The sequence below is a fragment of the Brachyistius frenatus genome, unplaced genomic scaffold, assembly GCF_029030835.1.
Source record: "Brachyistius frenatus isolate BFR_SWC_R1_liver_20210118 unplaced genomic scaffold, ASM2903083v1 Contig_108, whole genome shotgun sequence".
Taxonomy (NCBI): Eukaryota; Metazoa; Chordata; class Actinopteri; family Embiotocidae; genus Brachyistius; species Brachyistius frenatus.
The window spans coordinates 357,716-376,728 of record NW_027210707.1 but is presented as its reverse complement, the minus strand read 5'-3'; the positions used below and the strand labels follow the sequence as shown (position 1 = coordinate 376,728).

Below are 19,013 nucleotides of genomic sequence, written 5' to 3'. Positions count from 1 at the left end.
ATCCCGTAAATCTGAAATTTAAGATGGGACTTTTTTACAATACACACATTTATCCACAAGATGTAGCTGTTGGTATCGGAATAGAATAGCAGTTGTGATGCACAAAAATGTCTCAAGTGCAGGTGCTTCACATGGACTCAGTAGTTTTCCATAATCCCCTATTCAAAACCTCACAAGTAATCTCCGCCCATCCGTCTCACCTTTCACTGGACTGTGATTGGATACAGACAGTAAGGGATGACACTTTTCACCCTTTAAAAACCACGCGGAGAATCAAATTGTATTCCTCCAGCGTTGGTTTTCACTTGAACAACCACCATTTTCTCTTGCCTCGCCAGTGTCCACAGTTAAGTGTGGAACAACTTCGCTTTGTTCGAGTCTAAAGTAGTAGCAACTACTTCTAATGGTTAATTATACCGCAGTCCTTCCACAGTAAAAGAAAACGAGCAGATCCCTTGGACGTCGACACCCGCAAGTTGACCAACGAACCACAAAGGATTTTCCGCTGACGAGCTGTGGACGAAAAAGAGCTGTTTTCCTCTGAAGCAGCGCCTCAACACAAGAGCAAGTAAGGCTGGCCTCTGGGGTACAGTTAGTCTTAGTGGTGTGTTTATATAGCATGATTGCTTGTCATCTTTCTTTGTTTGCTACCTTCGTAGAGAAACCGTACATGCAATCTCTGTCTAACCCGTTTGTTTCTTCACCACATCACGCACCTCAATATTGGAACCTACCGCCAAGTTGAAAATCCGTAGTCTCCCTCGCTCACATGCAAGTGGAGCGTGGCACAAACGCCTGTGTATAGTCACCAGTGCACCCTCTTGTCAATGTAGTCAGTACTCTTGTCACTCGTACACAATCATACCAGAATATTTGTACATAGTGGGGTTTTTTTTAATCACCATCTGTGCCTATTTTATTAGATTATTGCTCACATCTGACCAGTATTAGTTTGGTCATTCGTGTTGAAGATTTTAATAAATTATTTCATTGGAATAAGCTATTGCCCGTCTGTTTTTGCGAGAATATTCACTGCAGCTATCCAGTGCCAAGCAAACAACTACCTTTTGCCTTCACCAACCTGGTTGTTTCATGAGTGTTGTAGACTTAAGTTTATGTAATATGCAAGTAGTTCAATATCAGCTAGAGCTGTAGCACAATGTTATAACTGGACCATTCTATCAATTTAATAGTTTAAATAAATATTAACAGCACAGTTAAGAGGCAATGATTTTATGAGACTGATTTGGTAACTTCACATCAAAGGCTGGAACAGCTCGAGGCAGTCTGCCAAGTAGCGAGGGGGCGTGATTTCAAACAAGAACTGGAAATACTTTTGACAGAGCACTTTCATTTTCATTGCAGCATCATGACTGGCAGAGGCAAACCACCCAAGGCTATTAGTCCAAAAACCGAGGGTGCCGAGAGCAAAACTAGACCTAAAGAAGTAAAACAAGTATGTAAGTCCAAATGTCCTGACTTTACAGAAGAGAAGCAGATTGAAACTACAAACAAACAGAAACCAAAGAAAAGGGAACAGAAACAGCCAAACCACACTGAGAAGAAGCTATCTGCACCGGGCACAAGAAAAAAGGAAGCAAACCATTTCACGGGGGAAAATAGTGAGCAGCAAAGGACACCTCCTGGACAAGGCACAACAGCCAAAACCTGTGCTGCCAGGACTAAAACAGGAGAACAATCTGCAAAGGAGATGACGACAATTCAGCCAGATATACCCGAGGACACAACAAAGAATTCTCCAAAGACAACGAAAGCAACAAAATGTTCTGGCATAGCCAAGTCGCCCAAACAATCTGCAGAGAAAATGACGCCACAACCAGACACACTCAAGGGCACCGCCAAAACATGTGGTGGGAAAGCCAAATCAAAGGACAAATTTGCAGAGGAAATGACTTGCGTGCTGCCAGAGACACCAAAGTACACCACGAAGGCTCCTAGAGAGAACACTAAAGGAAAAGCATGTGGCAACGAGGCCAAACAAGCAATATTTGCTGAGGATACAACAGAGACGCAGCCCGAACAATTCAAAGAGATGAAGACACAGCCACAGACACCAAAGAAAACCACAAAGGCTAAAACATATGCTGGCAAAGTCAAATCAGAGGAGACAACCACGATACAACCCGAGGACTCCACAAAGAGCAGGCTGGCAGAAAGAGCACCAGTGGACAAGGTCCTCAACGACACTCTGAAAAAGCTAAAGATTAAGATGCACGACAAATCAAACACAGCCAAAATAATCAATAATATAACAGACAAAATAGTCAAGCACTTAAAACAGAAAACGCAATACTTTAAAGAAGTCGAAGAACCACTACGCACTGGGAGTTACTATGAAAATCTTAAGGTAGGTCATTCTAGTCTGTGTTCCGTCAAACAGTCATCCTTTGAGGTCAAGTTTATGGGTTGATTTGTAGTCCGTACAGCACCCAAATCTGGTACGATACAATTATGTCATATAGATTTGTTGTGTATTAGAAAATTATGTTTTTGCGCATACAGATTTACCATCCTGATGAGTTCGATGTCATGATGCCGATACCGGTTGATCGAGTGGATATCGAACCATTCGGAAATGACGGTGCCTTTTACAGCGTGGGCTTAAAACGTGGCTCACACCCTCTCAAACAATTTCAAGAGGATTCCACTCTATCTGGCAGTAATTTGCTCGAGGAGTTCAGGAAGGAAGTGATGAAGAGTGTCAAGGAATTTAAAGGTAAGTACCGAAATGATCACTGAGACTGGGTGTATATTCATAAACGACCACATTTAACGAGACAGCCATCCTACTGGACTGTAAACTAATATTTGAAGGGGGTACGAGGTGCGATCAAAAAGTTCTGAGATCGTTGTGCACAAATGGAGCGCAGCACATGCACATGGAGAAGAGAGCTATAATTCTTTCCAACTATTGCAAGTCACATCTCTTGATCGACAACAGCAACCGCGTTACAGGTTTTTGTGACCAATGGTACGAGCACATTTGCGATTTCACCACGTGGCAGAAAATGACTGTCCAGGACCAAATGAGGTGCGTTAGGTAAGGAGTACAACCACGAGGGTTTTCTTTGACGTTGATGGAGCACCATTAATTTGTCCCGCAGGTTCTACCGTAACGTTCTGAAACGTCTGAGGGGAAACATTCAGTGCAGATGACCTGAATTGCTCCTGTGTTCTCCAACATGACAATATATCCATTGCACATCATTGTGCTGCACTTCGTTCATGTGCAACAGGAACAGTCTTGGAAGTTTTTTGAAAAGGCCTCGTATTGAATTTAACATAATTCATATATAAACAACTGTTTATTTTACTTTGACCTGTTTTAGATGTAAATATACATGTATCAATGTTCATTGAAAAAGATCCCAACAAAGAAATTTAAAAGAGATATGGGGTGTGCTACTATCATGACTAAAGTATTTAACAAATAGAAAACAATTTGGATTGAGTTTTTGTTTGCTCTTTCAGAATGGCAAGTGACAAGAAAGAAAAAAGGCTGCCCTGCAGTGACCCTGACCACAGAAGTACAATCAGTCACCATTTCTCTGGATATTGTTCTCAGTCTTTTGGTGAAGTCAAGCTGGCCGCGTTTCACCAAAGAAGGCATGAATGTTGAGGGCTGGCTCGGACGCAAAGTAAAGCAGGAACTCAAACAAAAGCCGTATTATCTTGTCCCAAAATATGAAGGCTTTGGAAATGTAGAAATTGAAGGGGTCCTGGCTAAAGGTAAGTCTAACTTCCCTCAACTGGTGAACTGAAATCAGATTATTATTATATATTTTGGAATGGGAGTATCAGAAGCCTGGAGCTCATAGATTGTTCTGTCTTCTTAAACGTGCAGATGTTTGGCGGATTTCATTTTCCCATGTTGAGAAGCATATTTTGAAGAACCACGGATCGCAAAAAACCTGCTGTGAAAAAGATGGAACGAGCTGCTGCAGGTCAGATTCGAACATACTTATGCCTGAACTGAAAACAAAACTTTGTATGAATTTTCTTGTAGCCGTGTCCAAGACTTTAAGACAAACATCATCTATCATTACCGCCTCCAGCAGGCACAAGAACAAGTTTTTTTTCAAAATTTGTTTTAATCTTAAGACTCTTTGACCCTTCAGATACCCTGAAGTTTGATCTATAATCATCATCCTAACCGTAGTCCTCGAGTGAGTTTATTCACGAGACTCCATAACAACCTGCTCCTTTGTTATCACTGTACATGCAGGAAGGACTGTCTGAAGCTCCTCAAGTACCTGCTCAGTCTGCTGAAGGAAAATAACCCGAAATTCCAAAAGTTCTGCTCCTACCATGCCAAGACAACTCTCTTACATGCCTGTTGCTCCAGAACTACAGACAGCGACTGGAAGACCACTGATCTGAACCACTGTTTCCAGCTGCTCCTGCAAGACTTTGAAGGCTACCTGAGAAATGGTCACCTCAAAAACTTCTTCATACCGGACCAGAACCTGCTCTCTGGTCCTGGCAAGATGTGCACAACTCTGGCGGACTGTATCAAGGAGGAACGGGACAACGGCTTTCCTCTTTTTAAGCAACAACTTACACATTAAGTGTTTGACTTGTGGCTGTTCCGACTTCTTAGAGTTTCGAAACGTCCTTTGAAAAAAATCTCGAGATTAAACAAAAATAGCATTTATGTAAAAAAAAAAAAAAAAAAAAGATCTTTAGCAATTTCATTATTGTCTCTCTCAAATGTAATGTCCAAACCTATTTAGGGCCCGAGCACCGAATGTTGCGAAATTCCTATTGACCCTGAAGGAATGATTAGGAAAAAATACTTTTTTTTACTTATTTTAGTGGAGTCACGAGTGGGCGTGGCCAAATGGCTCGCTGGCGCCCCCTAAACTGATGGCCCGGTGGCTGCATTTACCTACATGCATGAAATTCTGGTGTATCACACCTAGATGTACAAAAGAGTTCCATTGCACTATTACCACAACTCAACAGGAAGTCCGCCATTTTGAATTTAGTTTGCATTTTTGGCAACTGGCACATGTTGTATTTTAATAAACTCCTCCTACTTTGACTTACCGGCCTGAAATTTCATCTGTGCTATCTTAACACCTAGAACATGAAAAGTTATCAAAAGAATTTGTTTTCATCGAACACTGCCTGCGGCGTGGCAGCCATTTTGAGCATCTCGCCTTGAAAATACAACCGTGGAATCAATCCCCGCTTGAGACATGCAAGGCAGGGGAAAAAAAAGGCATACTATAGCATGCTGTCCAAAATATGAAAAAAAAGTTATCCAAAACCTGAAATAAAGTCATACTATAGCATGCTTCTATTATTTTGGATGACATGGTCGGCCTTTTTTTTTTCATATTTTGGTACACATAATATAGCATGACTTTTTTTTTTTTTTAATGCTATACGATAGTGTTATCTGAAATATGGGGAAAAAAATGTCATACTATAGCATGTCCTCAAAATTACAAAAGAAAGTCAGCATGTTACAGGCACAATGGTGTCGTGGTTAGTGCTGGTGCCTCTCAGTGAGAAGGTCATTGTTTTGATTCCCACTGCTGACATGCATGTCAGGTCTGATGGATGTCATTTTGTTAAAATTATCTAAAAAAAAAGTCATACTATGGCATGTCGTCCAAATAGTGAAAAAAGTCACTATATAGCATGTCGTCCAAAATATGAAAAAAAAAAAAAAAAGCCATATAGTATGTTGAATAGCAACATTAATTCAGCTTAGTTTAGTTTAAATTTATTGAAAAACAACTTGCAAAAGACTAGTGGAGCCGTCTGGCCCTGGGGATTCCAGAGATATTTGGTGCTTTCCAGAAATAAAATGTAAACAAGTGAGCCCACATGATTTAATTAAATTTAAGCTTTCCTGCAACAATCGCATGAATAACTTCGCGATGGATTTTCTACAAAGCAAGTTCCAAGTATTTTCAAAATTGTTGTTGGTATTGTGTGTAAATAAACGGAATAAATTATAAGCAGTAAACCGTCTTAAATGCTGAAAAAAACCTTGGTCTGCGCTTTGTAGTTGTCAAGATTGACGTTTCGTGACTGGGCAAAAATTTTGCTATCAAGGCACATTCCCAAACTTATCATAAGTGCTGACTGTTTCAAGTTTAACACTTCCCTTCTGGGGGGGAAAAAAAAGCAAGTTGGCAAGAAGGAAAAATATTTGACCATGAAAAGCAAATTTTGATGGTAAACTACAGCCACTAAGACTTTCTACTTCACGCATCTCTTGTAGTAGAACTTACATGGTCAGCAGAGTAAAGCAACTTCCTGCAGACAAGCTCTCCGTCTTGACAGACTGCATCACATCCTGTGGAAAATAATCTTTTTTTTTTTCTTTAAGAACTGACATTTGCCCTTTTCCAACAATTTCAATGAAAATCCAAATAACATAAACCTTTAAATTTCCTTTTGGAATAACGGAAAAAATGTACCTGGAAGATGTAAATCATTACAGTATCACGCAGTTAAAACAAGAATGCTCACAGAGTCAACTCTTTTTAAAAGAATTTAATAAAGAATTAGACAAACAAATCAAGAAAATACACAAAAATAAATTCTGAGTTTGTGGTGACTTTCAACACAAACAACAATGTTAGAATTGAGGACAACACAATGAGGTGTAACTGCACCCAAATAACAATGAATGAGAACCCAGCAAAAAGAAAACTTCTCAATCAAAGAAAAGAAAATGGAAAAATGGAAATGTACTCAAAATGAACGACAGGCAGTTTCATATCCTGCTTCACCCTGTTGAGAAAAAAAGAGCAAGAAAATTGACATTATTACTAAATCGCTTCAATCAGAATACCAGACAAATAAAAGATTTTCCAAACTCTTTATTTATGATACAATCTGTCTTAGACATTTTAATGCTGCACTTGTTCACATTGCATGTGTCTATTCATACCTCATATATATATCTATATATATAGATATATCTATATATATAGATATATATATATATATTTTGTAATCCAGTGTAGGAAACCTTGTGTTATGTGTAGACTCACATGGGTAGACAGACGTTAGAATCCCCAGTTCTGACCTCGGTCCCTGCCGCCTCTCCCTCCACCATCACTCCTCCCCCATCCTCCTCCCCCCCCTCCTCCTCCTCGTCCCTGTCCTCCCCTTGGATTGGACATCTCCTTCTCCCTCTTTTGCTTCTCGTATCTTTCTGCCATAAGCACCAGCTCCTCAGGGACTTCCTGCAACAGGATCCACTTTACTGTGACTTGCTAGATATCAAATAAATCCGATATAAAATGTGATGAAATCAAATGAGAAAATAACAAATGCTTCTGGTGTGATTATATAATTCAGGTCAGGTTTCAGGTTAAAATACAGTTTCTAGTCTTCTTCCCTGATTTAGTCACAGTCTGGGAAATTGTATTGTTGAGGCCTAACATATTCAGAGACTCCTCTGATTCCCTGGATGGGTGTGTATGTGTGTGTGTGTGTGTGTGTGTGGGGGGGGGGGGGGGGTAAAGACCTTATGAACTACCTGTTCAAGATTGTTGTTGATTTTACTTAAACTGACTCTCTGTTAATCACTCAGAGGACACATTTACATCCCTATCTGGAAGAATGTATTCCTTTATATCCGGGCCTTTGTGAGCATTCAGGCAGAGAGGTTGAGCATCTGGGAGCCACCACATGCTGTGATACAAGAGAGATTGCAATGTGTAACAGGGCAGCAGAAGAAGATAGGCAGGTTTGAGCTGTGCCCTTCATAAAACACGCACAGATGACAGCACAGAAACTATCGAGACTCACACAATGAGCTGAAAAGAAACGGGGGCTCAAATTAGGTAAATAACAGAAGTACAGGATTTTTGGCCGCACTGTTGGAAGAATCAAAGTTAGACCACTGGGCAGCTGAAAGCCCCAGCTTCTGTTTCAAATGAAAAAGCCCTGTAGTTTCACACACGGTCCAGTCATAAACTAAGTTTTGGCATAAGCATGTTTCTTTAAGGAGGAGAAAACTATTTTGGCTACACACTGCAGAAGGCATTTTAAAGAATCTTTTCTACGTCACAGACATTTTAAGTCAACACAAAACGTGTTTGCGAACCTGCCCTGCTCGCTCTAAGATGGGAATCAGCTCCGGGGCCATCCTCCAGTTTTCTCTTGTTATCAGGGTAACAGCAGCACCTGAACGTCTGGAGCAGAAATACATCATCATCAAAAACTAACACAAGAACAGCCGAACACTGGTAATGACTTGAAATCTCAACCACATTTGCACTAGCTGCAATAGCACCACTGTTTAGGTGTATATATGTTTCTTCGGTCGGTCGGTCTCTGTCTGTCTGTCTATATTTTTATGTCTGTCTGATTTTGTACATTAAGAGAGAAGTTACATCCGGAGTCAAATTCCTTGTATGCGTTAACTTACCTGACCAATAAAGGCGATTCTGATGTCACGACCTCAGGAGACTGCAGAGGCCCGTAAACACACATACTGTATATGCAAACACCCTCACCCTGCTCGACCGGTGCGGCCCACGCGATGGACGTACTCCTCTATGTTACGTGGGAAGTCAAAGTTAAAGACATGCGTTATGTCGTGGACATCCAACCCCCGAGATGCCAAGTCTGTGGCAACTAGGATACGAACTCGACCTGGAAAGAGAGAAAACGTATTATTTGACCCTGTAGTCTTACTTGTAGTGGAGTGGAGGCGAGGTTAACGGCACCAGCTAGAAACCAATCTTCAGTTCGTGGCATGCAAAACCTATTTTTGAAAGCCCACTTCCCTTCCTCTTACACACCCTCTTTAAAGTCCTTGAGCGCTTCTTCGCGGTCACACTGCTCACGGTCGCCGTGGAGACTCTGCACAGCCAGACCCTGCAGACACAAGTCACTGGACAGGTCATCAGCCCTGATATTGGACGCAAATGGGGACACAAACGTGCACAAAGAAAAGTGTTAGTGTAATAGATACGCGGGTTTGTCACGATACCAAAACCTTTGGTAGTCGATACCGATACTATACAAACAGGAGAGCTGCTCAGTGCTGTGGTTTCGGACGGCTACCTCTCTTGTTTACGAGACATATAATTGCGACCGACTTCCTACTCACATGAGCTTCTTTCCAACAAAGACGAGGACTTTGTCCTGCGGCAGCATGTTTCTGATGAAATCGTATACGTAAGGCTTTTTCTCCTCTTCTTGAACAATCAGCACTGTTTGCTGCACCGTGTTAACAGCCTGAGAAACAGAGCAAGCATGTTAACACTTGTTCCAAACGAAAGCACACACCATCCGAGTTTCATTGAACAAAAAAGGAAAAGAACTAATTCCTTGAATAAAAATGGGGCTTTCGCACCATCGGTGCTCGGGCCCTAAAAAAGGCCTGCCAACAATAAACAAAGACAAAATATCTTTTCATTTTCATATCCATCTATATATCTATATATAAAAAAATGGATAAGTAGCCAGTCAACGCACATCATAAACTACTGAATGCATTCAATTCCACTCACCGCCAAGTCCAGGGTCCCCACATAAACCATCATTGGATTCTTTAGGTATGATTTGGACAATCGTCTCACACCAGTGGGCCAGGTGGCACTGAAACATGAGTTAACAGGAAGTTTATTTTGATATCTACACTCTCATGGACAGTCTACAACATTTTAAAGCTCTTTAGCACTTTTGCAAGGAACAGAGTCACAGCTTTCAGTGGAAACGATGCCATTTCTAAAGTTGCCTAAACCGTTCCATTATAAATTGTGCTACTTCACTCCTCCACTGCTTTCTATTGTGAAAATGTGGATCAATCACACAGCTGACAGGTTATATTTAACTTTTCTCTTTAGACTCTCTTCCAGCATGATAAAACATAGTATCAGTGGGTTTTTTTTTTAAAATATATGTATTGTGACATTCTCACTTGCACTAACCATCACTGGATAGTTTTCATGCTTTAGGTCTGCAATTTAAATGCTTTCTGTCTGAGGTTTGATGTGTACTCATATCCTTAATACCCTGTTCATAAATCACATGATGACAAATTTGTTGTTTATTTTACTTCTACCTGGTCATGACGGTCTGTCGGTCTGGACGGACGTCGAGAAGAATCTTCAAAATCTGAGGTTCAAAGCCCATATCGAGCATACGGTCAGCCTCGTCCAGCACCTTTCCCCAATGATCAGAGCAGTTGTTAAAAACATCTTATCTGTTCTCTCTAAAAAAAAAAAATTAAACATACTGACATAATACACAGAAGACCAACTTTTTTGACACTCGTTTGTGTCACTCCGAAGATCTGCAGAAATTCAAGACTTAGACAGAGAGATAGCTATTATTAGTGAGATTCCCAGTGAGGTGTGCTTGATAAAATACAGATACGGATAAATAAGTCTGTGATTTAGAAAGAGTCACATTATTAACAGTGGCCTTACTCAAACTTTCAATAAAAACAAACCAAGTAGGTGACTGAGCGAAGATTGATGAGCTCGTTCATCTGGAGATCGTGCAGTCGGCCCGGTGTAGCGATCACTATGTCCACCCCGCCCTTCACCAGGTTGATCTGGGCTCTCCGATCACCTCCGCCATAGATGCAGATACTGAGAGGAGACCCAGGAAGAACAGTTATGATCATGTCACCTCGATATCACAAGTAGTCGTCGATTCCAAACACGTTCTTAATGACTTGTGACCTTTTGTAACCCTTGTAACGGTACTTGTTGCACTCGGTTTCAATCTGCAAGGCGAGCTCTCTGGTGGGAGTCAGCACCAACATGCCTGGACCACCACGCTCGGCTCTCGGTCTAGCCAGGAAGAAGAGGACAAAAAGACGGTTATGAAAAGAAAGGGTACTTTCACTGTTAAGACAGAAAAACACCAATTACATATCAGGAAAAACAGAAATGTCCTGAGAAGTAAGAAGCAGATGCTGTCCTCACACGGGCTGTCCGTCCATGTGGATGAACCCCGGCAGCAGGTAGGCCAGCGTTTTCCCCGTTCCTGTCTGAGCAATGGCTATCAGGTCCTCTCCGCTTAGCAACACTGGCCACGCCTGAGACTGGTAAACAAACAAACAAAATGAATGACATCATACATTTATATATCAACAAAAACATTACAATGACATATATACAAAACCGACCGCTGGTATAAACACAGACTCAACAACTATGTTATTATGTTTTACAAAATTGCAGATCTGCAAAAAATAAAATGTATTGAGAGCATTAACAATCATTTGCAACAAATTTAAGATTACCCTAAATATTAGCTTTGTTCTTCAAAAGTTCTTAAAATGGTTAAAGGAGTAATAATGTTTTCTTACCTTGAGAGCACACGACAACATACAAAATCAAATTCATGTACAACTTGACACTTAAGACGGAACTAAACGCTTTACAACTCCAGAATCGAAGTCTTAGCATAGTTTGATGTTAGCTTCAAACTGTGGCCTTCTTGAGACTAAAGAAATTATGAAATATATACATGATATAATAATACAAAAAAAAATTATGGTGAAAATAAGCTTGCAAACATTTCAAAATGTAAGAAATAATTATGAGCCCAGTTAAACAAACAAAACAAAAAACCTGCATCTCACATAAAAAAAATTATATTACATAATTTCTTTCCAAAAATAAAAACTAATATCAATGTCAGAGCTGCAGTTGTGGCAAACCATACTTTTTTTTTTTTTTTAAAAGAGCAACTTATGATTTGAGAGGTTTGACACATATTGGGGCCTGTTCTTGATGAACAGACGGAAAAAAACCAATCTCACCTAAACCAAAGAATTCCTTTGGCAGGTACAAGTCTAACAGCCTCACCCCACCAGGTGTCATTTATTGTTAGACATCACAGTAGAGGATGGGAAACTACACCGTCATACTTTCCCTGGATTATACAGAGCTGACTGTGCAGCCATTTGAAAGCAGAAACCTGTAATATTACGTTACGCAATCTGACGAGGCCACTTACGATGAAATGAAAGTGAAATTGGAGAGGGAAATGATGCGGTTTAATTTCTCCTTGCAGCTTACGAGTTTGAATTTTGCACGAGCACGGACAGTGACATCTCCAGCCTATGAAGAACGAAGGAAATGGACCCAAAAACATGCTTGAATTCTGCTTCAGTCGAGTTAAAACATGTACATCGATGTCACGCGATAGTCGCGATTTACATTGAAATATTTCCCATTTACATATCTGAATGTTCTGTATTATAGGTTCAGTGTGTATTGGGTAAGAAGATAATCTGTAACTGTCCCACTTCTGCCACTGAATAAACCTCTGGCTCGTCTCCTGTGATGGGAACCCATGATTAATAATCATAATAAAAACTCGATGTAGCTCCCGTGTGGTTCGTCTTTCCTGTTGAGACGTGGCTACCGCTCTTTGTTTCTGCTAACCTTCTCACCAACTTGCCCGTCTGCATTCCATGTTTCTTCTGTTTTAATTCAAGCGAAGACGACAGGTCTCAACATATTGTCTAAGTGCACAATCACTGAAGCATGCTCTGCAGCTGAGAATTTGCAATTCCAGTCTTTCTACGTGTCTGAAAACAAGTGACTTCCTGAACAGGCCTTCTTTGCTCGCACGTATGGAAGCGGTATGTTTAGCTCATCTGGGGGAAAAAAAAAAAAAAAAAAAGCAAGCTGCTGTCAACTTGTAAAGATTTAAGGTAATAAAAAGGTAACACTGGGCTTCAAAGTGCGACCAAAAGTCTGTGTAGAGCAACAAAACGTTTCCTTGGTTGGACTCAGCGCAGGAAGATCCTTGAGTGATTTGGGGGGCTGCATGCGAACCACTACAGAGTCAAAATACTGTTGAAGGAAAAAGTAGTGTATTTCATTTTTAACTTAAAAGGTACAGTATGTAGGATTTAGGGCAGGGGTCTCAAACTTAATTTACTTGGGGGCCGCTGGAGGCAGAGTCTGGGTGAGGCTGGGCCGCATCGGGGATTCCACAAGAAAAGCTTTGTTAAAAAAAATTCCAATCTTCTCAAATGTCTTTATTTTTATTTTTTTAACACAAAATAAGATGAAAAAATAAATAAACAAATTAAGAATTAATAAGTAAATAAATCAGTAATAAATAAAATAATAATAATTAGATTTCTCTAGTCAGCAACTGTGTGTGGTTTCTTCAGTCTTCTATATCTGCTGTATTCAGATTTAAACGTCTTTATTAACAGTTCTTTAACCTCAATGGGTTCTTCTGAACATGAATGGTCCTGAACATGAATGGAACATTGAAGAACATGAACTGTTCTTCTGAACATGGCTTCTCTTGCCTACTCCTTGCTGCTAGAGACCTGGCAGCGCTTCCTCTCGCATAGCATCTCTGGTATTTTGCATACTCCTCAAGCATGTCTAGTTGTGTAATGACGTTTCAAATTGTATTCCTTGTGCACCGCAACTTTCTCTGTGCAAATAAGACACGTGCCCCTGTGCTCAACAAAGAAATATTGCATCTCCCACTTTCCCTGGGATTGTCTGTGCTCATCACCGACCTTTCTCTTCACTGCAGGCTTTGAAAAAGACATGTTTGGGGCTGTGGAATATATTTTAATTCCACTTGGTGTCACTGTCGTGTTTTGCCGTGTTTATGACATCATCTAGAAATAGATGTAGTGTTCGTCGTGTGAGGCAATGCAAATAACAAAATAATGACCCCCCCAAATAACGGTGCGACCCTATAATTGGTCCGGGTTATCGGGGACTGTTATTGCCGACGGACAGGTGTCGGTATGTGACTGCAGACCACATTAGACTACATTATTTCCTTTCTTTTATCTCGCCGCGTACGCATCACTTTGATTTATTTTGTCAGAGAGAGACATGAATGTCCCGCTGGGCAGCAACTTAAAAAACTTTTTTTTGGAAGTGTTGTGAACGCAGCGCGCTGGGACGGATGTCCACGTTTGCCGAATAGAAACGAGGCAGCCAGCCAGGCCCGGAAGAAAACTCTCCATGGCAACGCTGCTGTCACTTTCACTCATTGAGAAATGTTTCTCTGCTTGCATCAAGCCCGGTCGATGTCCTGCCCCCGAGAGCCATATACCCACCGTGATTGGTCGGTTCGTTCAGCTCCGCACACAACACTGTAAAGTGCCATTCATATAAAACTCGCGGGCCGCACTAACATTAAACTTTCATATTAAGGTGGGGGCCACAAAATATCGTCACGCGGGCCGCAATTGGCCCGCGGGCCGCGAGTTTGAGACCCCTGATTTAGGGAGATCTATTTGCAGTCTGTGACTCATCTGTAGAATTTTTGTATGAGCAGAATCTGATGCACTAATAATGGCTTTATCATCTCAAAACCTAGTGTCGACAGTCATTTCAGCAAGCGAATACTAGTAGTCACCTGATGCTGCTGCATTTTGTGTGAAGCATTTTGCTCATTGTAGTGACTCGAATGAGCTCGAGTTTATTCCAAGGAGCAGTAAAGATGTCTCGCACTCATTAAACAGCCGCTTGAGCGACTTAAAAGCTAAAAGTGTTAGAATATATCATATTTCATTGGTGGTAGTGACTTACTACTCTTGATACAGTGAGTTCATGTTCATGAGCTTCTCAATGAAAGGTACCGTGTAGAAAAAGTATCAATGAATTTAGTTTTTTGTTTTACCCACTTTCCTTTCATTTCTGCTTTTTGGGGCACTACTGCAATTGTAAGAAGAAAAAAAAAAAAAAAAGGCTCAATTTCCTGTAAATGTGGGTATTTCCAAATATATAATTGTGGTGAATTACAGGAACTGCCCACGGCAACCTTTTCAACGCAGTGAACAAGACCAGTCACACAGGTGCATCTGTCTTTGCAACACCCATTCACAAAATAAAATTGCCTTGGCAAGCTTTCATACCTGGATGGGGGTTGGTTTGACAAAGCCAACCCGCTTAATATTTTCCATGATCTCTGGGTAAAGCTCAAAGGACTCCAGAAAGGTGCGACAGGGATTGGGAATGGGGCGTTTCTCCCCTTCCTCCTTCAGGTCATCCACAAAAACATTATTATTCTCCTTCCTGTGGAAAAATATAACATAAACACGAGCTAGCCGAGAGGGTGGAAATCGTTTAAAAAGGGTCGAGCGGTACCACAGTACCACGCTGAACAAAGATGAATACACAATGTGTTTCGCTGTCGCTTATGTTTCAGAGACTACATTTGGTCCAAACGATGAAATATTCTAAACACGACACTACAATACTGTATGGTGCATTAATTATTCTTTGCTTACGAGTCCCTCTGAAGCTCTGTCTCCGTCTCTTTTCTTACCATCATCTAGTATCAAGCATAGAATATAATGTAGACCCTCACAGTAGCATGTGTTATGGTAGTCGGGGCTATGATTACTTTATTTTTTTTTTTTTTTTATATGCGCATGGAACAAAATGTTGTGATAAAAAGATAAAACTGATAACACCATCAGACTTACCTCCAGTCACTGACTTCCTCTGCTGTGAGCAAGGACACACACTTTGCCTCGGTGTAGAACTTCTTCTTCATGGGTGCGAGGTCTAATGGGAAGTTGATAATATTATTTTTTTTAAATTAAAAAATTTAATAAAACCTGTCCATTTTCCAAATATTTGTGTTGTATATTTCTAACAATATAGGAGTCCTCACCCTTCCACTTCAGCTCCTCGTACTTATCTTTATTCTCCCGGATGGCGTTCCAGTCGATGGAAGGACGAGGTTGGACAACAGTCGCAGCCTGTAACTGTGCAGCCGACCAGACGGAGTCATGTTGGACGACGACACCACCGCCACCACCACCACCACCCCCTCGGGAGCCTTGTCCGTCACTGCCTCCTCCATAACCTCGCCCTCGACTCGGACCTGAGAAGCAGCATGCGTTAAGATCATTCAGTTGTATTTACAAACTGCGGTACAGCTGTGTAACCCAAGGATTTATGGACGCAAAAGGAGATTATACTGAATACGATTTCATACCATTGTAAAATCTTGAGCCGCCATCTGCCACCAGGTCTTCAATCATCTCCTTCGCCTTCTGCTGGGCAGCAGGGGAGCCAAAGATGACGACCTCGCCTTCATAGTCGCCCTTGTTTATCTAAAAAGACAAAGAGTTACAAAAGGCGGGCACAAAAATAACATCCGTCTGAGCACTCAAAGTGACATTCGCTTTGTTTGGCAAAGGATACAGAGCTGTGACACAGCAGCCAACTCTTGATGTCAAGTGCAATCATGATTTACCTTGTTCAAAATTAACCGAGATGTTTGACTGTTTTAGGTCTTATTGGGATTTTGAAGATTACGGGAGTGTTTAATAACTCGGACTCCATGTAATAATCTTACTCCCACAGTCTTCAGCTATTGTTTACATTAGTTAACACCTGCAGGGAGAAATGCCAGGTCAGTCAGGTCTAAATGAAACATTATCAGGAACAATAAAGCCAGGTGTAAGTAGATATCAATTTCAAACTTTTCACTATTATTTCCCAGATTTGTGGTAGAAGTCTGATAAAAAAAAAATAATAAAAAACATTTAATGGACTTGCCTTGATTCTTGCACCGGTGCCCTCTTCAAGTTCACGGATTTTGGTTCCTCCGCGACCTTTGAACCGGATGAAAGACATTTAAGAGTCGGACCAAAATCACCGCGACACAAACTAGAATTCAGGATTCATACACGTGGACTAAAAGAAGAAACACGGCAGATAAAACATCAAACCGTGATTATTATGATTTCGCATTAATAGCAAAACCAAACGCAATTTGAGGTAACATTACCCAACGGGAATTACATTTCTACTCTGACGTCAGTATCATACCTATTATCCTCCCAATTAAAGCATTTTCCACGGTAATGGTCCACTGTCGTCCCGGGCCTCCGCGGTCGCCTCCACCGCTCCGACTTTTGTACCCGTCGGCTCCAAACGTGGCTCCATTTTTTGCACCAAAAAATACATTTTCCCTTCGACGGTCCTCACACGGACGAGTCCATTGACTCGGAGCCGATTTTGGAGCACGCTTCTCGATAGCAACGCCGTCCTCGTCGTATTCATCTTCCCAGTCGGACATTTCAAATTTGGCTCCCCGCCTGTTAATTAGCTCCTTCAAGGCTACTGTTGCCTTCACTTCCCTTCTATAAAGTCCGACTTTATGGTTTCGTATAGATTTGGACCAGATTTAAAGAGCGCATAAATATGGAATACAATCTATTAAAACGGGGAATTAAAAGTTTAGCATAAACATTTGGCAAAATGTGATAAAACCTCCAATTTAACAGACACAGTAGCTGCTACTTTTACATCCAGTTTCTGCCAACATGGAAATGTAAAATCCTCATTCCCTAAATGGCAACGTGACCTTGTATGACTTTTTTTTTTTTTGCCCTGCAAACTTTTATTAAACTTTCATTGCCAAAAAAAAAGACCAAAAAGACAGAACAGTTTAGTTAATCCGTAATTTATTAATGAATAATAAAATTATTTTTGCATTTTCTCATCCAGAGAACATAATGTGCACTTTAATAAATTAATTTCAAAGAAATAATATAATAATAATGTTAACATTATCAAGCTTTAAGGCCAGTTGTGTAATAAATTACTGTGCAAGCAGTAGAGAAATGGTATTATTAGCCATCAAAGCCATATGCTAAAGCTATATGACTTAAGTGAACTGGATGCCCAACCCAAAATTACTTCAACTATACAGTATAGGCTGTAGGCAAACTATTAATTTTTATATGCAAGGAAGGCACCCTCAAGCAATTTACAGACTGCAAAAATAAACATGTTTAATGAAGGGGAATAATCCATCTAGTTCCCCAAATGACTGGGAGTCTGTGGGCTTTGAAGGTTATTCAGTATTTTACTTTGACAGTTAAATTTACAGTTTTGGTCGGGCTCTTTTTACATGTTGCAAAAACTCATTCAATAACTACAACAAAATCTATTTCAATATTAAGCATTAAACTACCATGTCACATTTTCAGGCTCCTCAAACTCACCAGAGACGACTGTGCTTTCATGATGATAATATACTTCATCATAACAGAACAACTCCTACATGGGCTATAGAATATTTCAAAAATCAATCTACAAGTGTTAACAGTTGTCATTTGTTAGAAGATAATATGCGTTATGTTCCACTACAGATTGTTAATTAGCTAAGCAATGCACTTACTCATGGGGAATATAACTTGAAAAATAATGATGATTAAAGGACGTATTAGCACATTAAAATACAGTTTTTAAGACTGCTGTGACTGCATAAAAATCAAATCCAAATGTTTAACAGAAGTTATGATGGCTGATAGTGTTGTAAATAATTCTCCTTTAAAGAGCAGTCAGCCCATCCACATTCAGGATAACAATGAAAACAATGTCAGGTAAGACAATTGCAACACACCATTTTTTTTTTTAAAAGCCTGCCAGTAAAAACATAACTTTTCAATCTGAGTATGGACCAAAATATAAACATGTCAATTTGAGGATTCTTTAAGATCATTACAAAAATCCTGAATCTTGTAACTAGGATTGAGGTAAATGAGGAGGATGTGTGTGCCAAAATCTTGCTAAATTGTAATTTTTTGAGGGCAGCAGAAGAGGAAAAGCAGGCCATACTGTATGTTTGTATTGCAATTAGTCTCTTCATTACATTAATATACATGATATCTTTACCTTTCCAGCACACGGATACAGTAACAACACACATTTATCAACAACAGTGCGTGTAAAGTATATTATTATCACAGGTTCCTCGGGTGAAGCCAAACTAACGGATCTGCGATACGTACATTTTGCCCACTTCAGTTCAGGTTGTTCCACATTGGGTCGAGAAAATAAAATCAGTACAGCAGCCTCAAATCAATATTGATGCACATGGTGCAACCAGCACCCAGTAAAAAGAAAGGGTTTGTCAAAAAAAAACATTAAATGGCCTTTAAATGTTATATATTTGTCATAAAATTTAATAATAAGTGGGTTATCCATTTAATTGGCAAGACAGGTTGCAACTACTGATCAGTTCAAATTATAATAATG

General features: G+C 40.3%; 2 protein-coding genes across 2 annotated transcripts; one reads left to right on the top strand and one right to left on the bottom strand.

Moving 5' to 3' along the window:
- Positions 1-32: 32 nt before the first annotated feature.
- Positions 33-4,670, top strand: cgasa (cyclic GMP-AMP synthase a). The gene is made up of 6 exons (XM_069712304.1): positions 33-568; positions 1,366-2,368; positions 2,524-2,737; positions 3,493-3,750; positions 3,866-3,965; positions 4,247-4,670. The coding sequence occupies exons 2-6, from the start codon at positions 1,370-1,372 to the stop codon at positions 4,587-4,589; spliced, it is 1,914 nt and encodes a 637-aa protein (XP_069568405.1). The 5' UTR covers positions 33-568; positions 1,366-1,369; the 3' UTR covers positions 4,590-4,670.
- Positions 4,671-6,614: 1,944 nt separating this feature from the next.
- On the bottom strand, positions 6,615-17,046 carry ddx43 (DEAD (Asp-Glu-Ala-Asp) box polypeptide 43). Its single transcript, XM_069712275.1, has 17 exons — positions 16,797-17,046; positions 16,524-16,579; positions 15,958-16,075; positions 15,631-15,816; positions 15,440-15,521; positions 14,867-15,026; positions 10,938-11,056; positions 10,692-10,802; positions 10,457-10,598; positions 10,067-10,167; positions 9,513-9,600; positions 9,110-9,237; positions 8,799-8,908; positions 8,511-8,649; positions 8,099-8,186; positions 7,038-7,232; positions 6,615-6,774 (listed from the first exon to the last, which is right to left on the bottom strand). Exons 1-16 carry the CDS (start codon positions 17,044-17,046, stop codon positions 7,053-7,055), a joined length of 2,058 nt encoding a protein of 685 aa, XP_069568376.1. The 3' UTR covers positions 6,615-6,774; positions 7,038-7,052.
- Positions 17,047-19,013: the final 1,967 nt, after the last annotated feature.